Below are 6,919 nucleotides of genomic sequence, written 5' to 3' on the forward strand. Positions count from 1 at the left end.
CAATAACAATGGCAGCATCAAACTCTTCAAAGTATACTCGCTGTCAGCAGGAATTACATAAAGTTACTGTCAATGATATATTACCATTATAATTGCGACAGTTTTCCAAGTATCAGCGAACCTTTTACATTCCTCCTTCCGTCCCTAAAGCCTGCTGTCCTACATTCCTTCTTTACCTCCTTTTCTTCCACCTCAGACCTTTTTTCTTCTTTCTTTCCTGACCTTATTCATTCTTTGTTGACCCCTTTCTTCCTTTCCCTCTTTCATTCTTTCCTTTCTGCCTTCCCTCTCATAGACCAGGTTTTTTTGCATGCATCCTTACTTTCGTTGCCTTTTAACCTACTTCTGTCTTCCTTTCTTCATTCCTCCCCTCCTTCTTCCCTTCCTTCCTTCACACCCGTTTTTTCTTCATGCATCCTTCCTTTCTTCTTTACCTCCTTCCACCCACCTTAGACCTGCTTTTTGCTTCTTTCCTTGCTCACTTCTTCTTTCCTTCCCTCACACCCACTTTTTTTGTATCCTTCCTTAACTTAAAATTACTCTTCTGCCTTCCTTGGTACTTGTTCAATACTGCTTTAGAATCCACTTTCTTTGTTCTTGACTCAAATGTTTTGTAATTCATGGTACCTATAAAAACTAATTTAAAAAGTGTTGACCTAATATGCTCTGGATCTTCGCCCATCCGAGCTGTTGTTGTCTTTGGTGGAGAAAATCCGCGAGGATAGCTGTTATTATGTAAATTGTATGTAAGTAGGACGTATATATTTTTATTATTATGTTACATAAAAGACACAGTTTCAGAACTTGGCAGATAACAAAAGATTTACTTGGTTGTTTAATTTCAAACTTGGTGGGTGGCAGGCACACGATATGGACAAAATTTCATATCTCGATATTCATGTCAGATATCTCGATATTGATACGATATTAGAACTCCCTGTTAGTCATCAACATTAACAAAAAGTCACCAATAACTAAAGTAGAAAGACATTTTACTGCAGCTCTGCTTTAACAAATATATTTTGTTGCAACTGGTGGAACTTGGAACAATAGTGTAGTACTTTATAGTCGTCAAAAGACAACATATCTATATGCAATATGTATTGAACAGTGTCTTTCTGTGTGGACTGTATCAGTGTTTTCATTCTTGTGAGGCTCGAGTGCAGCCGTGCAACTTGTACAGATTATTTGAGAGGAGCACTAGCCTGCTAATCATGTGTGGCGCCAGACAAGACCTCTCACAATTTACGATGTTGCTCAATCCACTAAAAACATTGTTGTATCGCGTTTGTTTCACGTGGTGGAACGTAACACTGCTGTGCTGGCTTGCCTCGTTGCAAGTGAGCACGAGCTGCACCTCGCTCTGGTTTAGGAACCTATTTTTTTTTTATATAACATACCTCTAAATAATGGAGGATGAGTTATTTTTTGCCACTAAATCAGTTGAATTCTGTCGATAACTTCCGCTCTTTATAAATTCCCCGCTGTGTGTAGGAAGTACGCGCTTGTGTCTTCCTCGTTGCTCCCACCCTCAGATGTTTGTCATTGGCTGGCTTTAGCTGTTGATCCACGACAAGCTTGAAATAAGGTTCGTAATTCGCTGGCCCTAGCGTTGTATTCATGGGCAAGCGTAAAAATGAGCTGTTCATGCAGTTGCAAGTAGGGAAAATCTATATCGTTGATATCATTAATTTTGAGATATTAATAGATAGATATTAATATCTTGAATGTGCATAACTACATCTCGATATGATATATCGTTCAGCCTTAATACAAGCAAATAAAATGTCGCCTTTAATATGCTATTAAACATTTGCTACATTGTCTCAGATCCTTGTGCTTGACGAGGCAACGGCGGCCATCGACACCGAGACTGACGGCCTGATCCAGGAGACCATTCGCTGTGAATTTCGCAGCTGCACGCGCCTCATCATCGCCCATCGTCTGAACACCGTGATGAACTGCAGCAAAGTCATGGTCATGGACGACGGCCAGGTGCGGCACCATTTAGAACGCCATTAGCACATTGAAACAGACCTGATGGCAATGAACACTTAACATCCATTATCTTGTGTTCAAGCACCTATCTCAGGCTGGATGCTAATGATGACGCCAATTTTTTCAGAGTTAAAACTATTCCTCAGTGAACAACGGAACGGTCCAAAAGTGCAATAGTTCAGAATTCAACCAAAATGTTCTGGAAAATATGCCTAAAAAGTCAAACAAAACTTCATCATGTTGTGTAATGTGTGAGACTTGAGCTCAGTGGGAATCTATTTGGGATAGATCGGGACTGAGACCTGCCATGAATAGCAAAAAAATGCCAGTAATATACACCACACCTACGGTATATTAATAGTTCAAATATACCACAAACTATGATTGCAAAACAGTTAAGTATCATTTCAAACTCATTTTACATTACCCTTAAAAATAAATGGCTTATACATAGATGAATTTTTGTGAAATCAAATCATCAGAGGTGTGTGTATATGCACGTGTGGCAAAGACTCTCTGTAACTTCCACAAACAACCTAAATTTTGCACATACAAAGATGGATGTAATCACTTCAACAATACTTCCTTTACACCACTTACTGCTTCCATATTAGCTAGGGCTTTGGTGCCTTCTGGCACGTGACAGGGTGTTACAGAGCACAATAGGTTCACAGATGCTAACGTAAATAACATGTTGCCTATGCTTATGGCAGTCTATCAATGTTGATGACAACATTGTCTCTTATTTGCTTTGGTGGGTTGACAGATGACTTGTCAGCCCAATGATTGGCACACCTCGGGAAATAGATCGGAAATTCCCCAGGTCGCTGCATGAAAAGGGCCGCCTGCAATGCTTCTCTTCTGTTGCGTCTGAAAATGCTGGACTCCTTCGTTGCATAAAACACAGCAAAACTGGCGATTTTGAGCAAGATTCTCAAGATGTTGAGGAGGAATATTGCAGGAGATAAGTTCTTTCTTCAGGTGGTCATGGAACTGCTTCTTCGGTCCACCTCGAGGGCGAACTCCAGTTTCCAGGTCTCCAAAAAGAACAATCTTGGGCAGGCGGTTCCCCGGCATCTGAATGGCATAGCCTAACTAGCGCATCAATCGCCTAAGGATGATGGACTCCACACTAGTGATTCCCACTTGTTGAGAGGATTTTTGCATGGGGAATTCTGCCCTTCCAGGAGAGGCCGAGATTCCAAATAACATGTAGTTGATAGCCCTAATGACTAACATGAAAACTGAATATTCCCGCCCCATAACAAGTCTTCAAAGGTTGAGTAGTTTTACTTTATTTTATTTTGATTTACTTTTATTTGACTGCTTTTTTTTACACTTATGTGACAGTTAGGGATGGTATTTAAATGTTTTAAATCGTAGTTTATTTATAACGCTGTCATTGTCGCCACCTGTCAACATCAAAGTCTGCGCTCACTCTGACCCCCCCCCCCCCCGACCATACAAAAAGCTTTTCATGCTTTACACAAAAGCATCAGCTGTGGTTATATCATCTTCACAAACTCTCTCAAAAGTCTTAGAGCCATGAGTAATGCAATAAATAAAACGATGAGCTGACAAAGCAGTTTAATGGGAAGAAGTGAATCTGTACGCACTTACCTTCGTGGGTGAGCACCAAGGCATTACAACTATCCATTTCTAACAAAATTGGCTTACTCAAATGTATCTTACTTAACTATTTTCACTCGTTATTGTCTAAAAAAACATCCAGACTTTCAATCTTGAGGCGACATAATGCTGCACGGCTCCCACAGTGAGTGGTCGAGAGTATCACAGTCTCAGCTCTAATTCATCCCAAAGGTGTTGAGGTCAGGACTGTGTGCAGGCCAGTCAAGTTCATCCACAGCAGACTCTGTCATCCATGTCTCAATGGGTTTTGCTTTGTGCACTGGTGCACAGTCATGTTGGAAGAGGAAGAGGCCACCTCTCAACTGTTCCCACAAAGTTGGGAGCATGGAATTGTCCAAAATCTCTTGGTATGCTGAAGCATTCAAAGTTCCTGTCACTGGAATTAAGGGGCCAAGCCCAGCTCCTGTTCTCTTGGCAACCACCAAACCCAGACTCGTCCATCAGATTGCCAGATGGAGAAGCGTGATTCGTGACTCCAGAGAACGAGTCTCTGCTGGTGACCTCTTTGAACTATGCGCTTCAGCATCCGCTGACCCAGCTCCGTCAGTTTACAGGGCCCACCACTTCGTGACTGAGTCGTTCCCAAACACTTTCACGTTCTCACAATACAGCTGAGAGTCGACCGTAGAATATTTAGGAGTGAAGAAAATTCATGACTGGACTGGTTGCACAGGTGGCAACCTATCGCAGTTCCATGCTGTAATTCACTGAGCTCCTGAGTGCGATCCATCTCAAATGTTTGTAAAAACAGTCTGCATGCCTTGGTACTTGATTTTATACACTGTGGCCATGGAAGTAATTGGAACACCTTATTCCGATTATTTGGATGGGTGAGCGAGTACTTTTGGCAATATAATGTGTATCGTTAGCTTAATACTGTAGCGTGGTTAAGTCATATTTGAACATTCTCTGAAAACAAGAACAAACTCAACAAACAAACAAACAGCCCAGTTGATGCAATTCAACCTTTGCTGATTACCATAATTTGAAAATCTACACAAAGAAAAAAGAAAAAAAAAAAGCACTGGTATTTTTTATTTAGGGATCCAACGACATTATTTGTCATACTAACGCAGATTTACACATGATATGGCACAAAATACAATACCTAAGGTCCCAGACTAGCCCAATAAGTCCAGAGACATGGGAAATATCAATAATAAGATAAAATACTTATCTCCAGGTGCCACGGTGGTGACTGGTTAGCACAGCCGCCTCACAGTTCTAAGGACCCGGGTTCAAATCCGGCCTCGACTGTGTGGAGTTTGCATGTTCTCCCCATGCCTGCGTGGGTTTTCTCCGGGTACTCCGGTTTCCTCCCATATTCCAAAAACATACACGGTAGGTTAATTGAAGACTCTAAATTGTCCGTAGGTGTGAATGTTTGTTTGTTTATATCTGCCCTGCGATTGGCTGGCGACCAGTTCAGTGTTTTCCCCGCCTCTCGCACGAAGATAGCTGCGCTACGTTCCAACATACCTGCGACCCTACTGAGGATAAGCGGTACAGAAAATGGATGGATGTTCATCTACTTTATCTATGCCAGCGACAGGCAGAACAATTAAATGCTCTTCCACTAGAAATTTCATAATTTTCCATGGCACACCCGATGGCACCCTAATGTGACGCGGGACAGTGATTTGGAATCACTGCTTTATACAGTGAGTTGATTGAATTGTTTGTGTTTGCATTGTGGTTCTGATGATTTTATTATTATTTTTTTTAAATCTCTTTTTTCCTAGATTTTGGAGTTTGACCATCCTATCGTCTTGCTTTCAAATGAAAACTCCAGATTCAGCGCAATGATAGCAGCGTCTGAAAACCAAAGCACATGAAAATACCCATGCTATGCACAAAGAAAAATACAACAAAATAACCCTGTAGTGGGGTTAAAAAAATATATACATACAGTAAGTTGTTACGATAGCAATGACAATGTGACAATGATGACCAAAACCAAAGATCCTGGGACCATGTTTCTTTGGACACCATCTCACGGTACAAAGAACGGCTTTAGTTCAATGGCACCTACAAGCCAAATAATACACTGCAAATGAAGCAGAGCGAGAACTCTGTTTACAGCACTTTACGGTAGTCATGTCGACGTGTTTCTTTTCGTTCCTCTGCCTCAAAGAGGACCGCTACTTAGTTCTCATCACAGTGTAAGAAGTTACCTTCAAAGATGATGATGTCAATAATGATTGTTTTATTTTAGTTAGAGTGAAATTATATGTTAAGGAAACATGTTTATGAGGCACTTAAGTCACCTACAAGGTTTTTCTTAGCCGTTTTAATAATGTGCCTCAAGCTGTGCAAACGTTACAATTAGCCATGTCGTTAAACACTGCATGTCGGTACTGTTATGCTGAAAATGATCCTCTTACTTAATCTAGATGCTGGAATTCCAATTATGCACCTATTGTTTTTAAGACCACGGTCAGCACAGTACGTGTATCTGTTGCTAAGTCAATACGTGTCTTCACAAAAACTGAGGATTGTAGTCGTCTGCCTTATACTGTATGATTGCGCTAAAACAATCACGATGTTTTTGATTGCATTGCTGCATTTTCCAGATTGCCTTTTGTACACTGAGTTTAAACTTCCAATGTGTACTTTTTGTAAAGGGTTGAGTTAAGAGGAATTATTTTGTTTTATTTGCCAATAAAGGTTTTATTGTATTAGTGTCACTGTGTCTGATTGATTTTTTTTTTTTTTTATTTCCAGTACATAGTACACAGAAATGGCTTCTTGGTCTAGATACAGCCTGTAGATATATTTTTGGAAAAGACTTTAAAGTCCCTAAAGTGAAAATAAGTACAGACCCTTTCCAAAAAAAATGTATCATATCATGGAAAAGTTTGTTTATTTCCATAATTCCATTCAAAAAGTTAAACTTTCATAGATGATAGATTCTGGGCCCACAATTTAAAGTATTTATTTTTACATAATTTGGGTTTCTAGCTCAGCCACAAATATTACATGGATCAAGAATTATATATAACTACACTTTCTTGTCTTGCTGAAATCAGCTCATTTTAGTTGGTTCCTTGACTCATGCAAGTAAAGAAGCTCTCATGCAGACACTTCCATATGGCTCTGTGGTCGGCCGCTTGCTTCAACTTATGGAGGCCCAGCACATAGAAATGATCAGAATTAGAATCAGCTTTATTAGCCAAGTATTTTAGACACAAGGAATTTGTCTCCGGTAGTTGGAGCCACTCTAGTATGACAACAAACCACCAAGATGACAAAATATACTGTACATTTAGGA

The 6,919-nt window shown here is 40.3% G+C and overlaps 1 protein-coding gene across 3 annotated transcripts in view; it reads left to right on the forward strand.

Moving 5' to 3' along the window:
- The window catches only part of wu:fb13g09 (ATP-binding cassette sub-family C member 5), a 69,452-nt gene extending 63,117 nt beyond the window's left edge, over positions 1 to 6,335 (forward strand). For all 3 annotated transcript variants that reach the window (XM_061787363.1, XM_061787364.1, XM_061787365.1), the window contains 2 exons: positions 1,831 to 1,995; positions 5,391 to 6,335. In XM_061787363.1, coding sequence (XP_061643347.1) covers positions 1,831 to 1,995; positions 5,391 to 5,483 — 258 coding nt within the window. In that variant the 3' untranslated portion in view covers positions 5,484 to 6,335. The remainder of the gene's footprint in view (positions 1 to 1,830; positions 1,996 to 5,390) is intronic.
- The last annotated feature ends 584 nt before the right edge of the window (positions 6,336 to 6,919 follow it).

Source organism: Phyllopteryx taeniolatus, chromosome 10 (genome assembly GCF_024500385.1).
Source record: "Phyllopteryx taeniolatus isolate TA_2022b chromosome 10, UOR_Ptae_1.2, whole genome shotgun sequence".
Taxonomy (NCBI): Eukaryota; Metazoa; Chordata; class Actinopteri; order Syngnathiformes; family Syngnathidae; genus Phyllopteryx; species Phyllopteryx taeniolatus.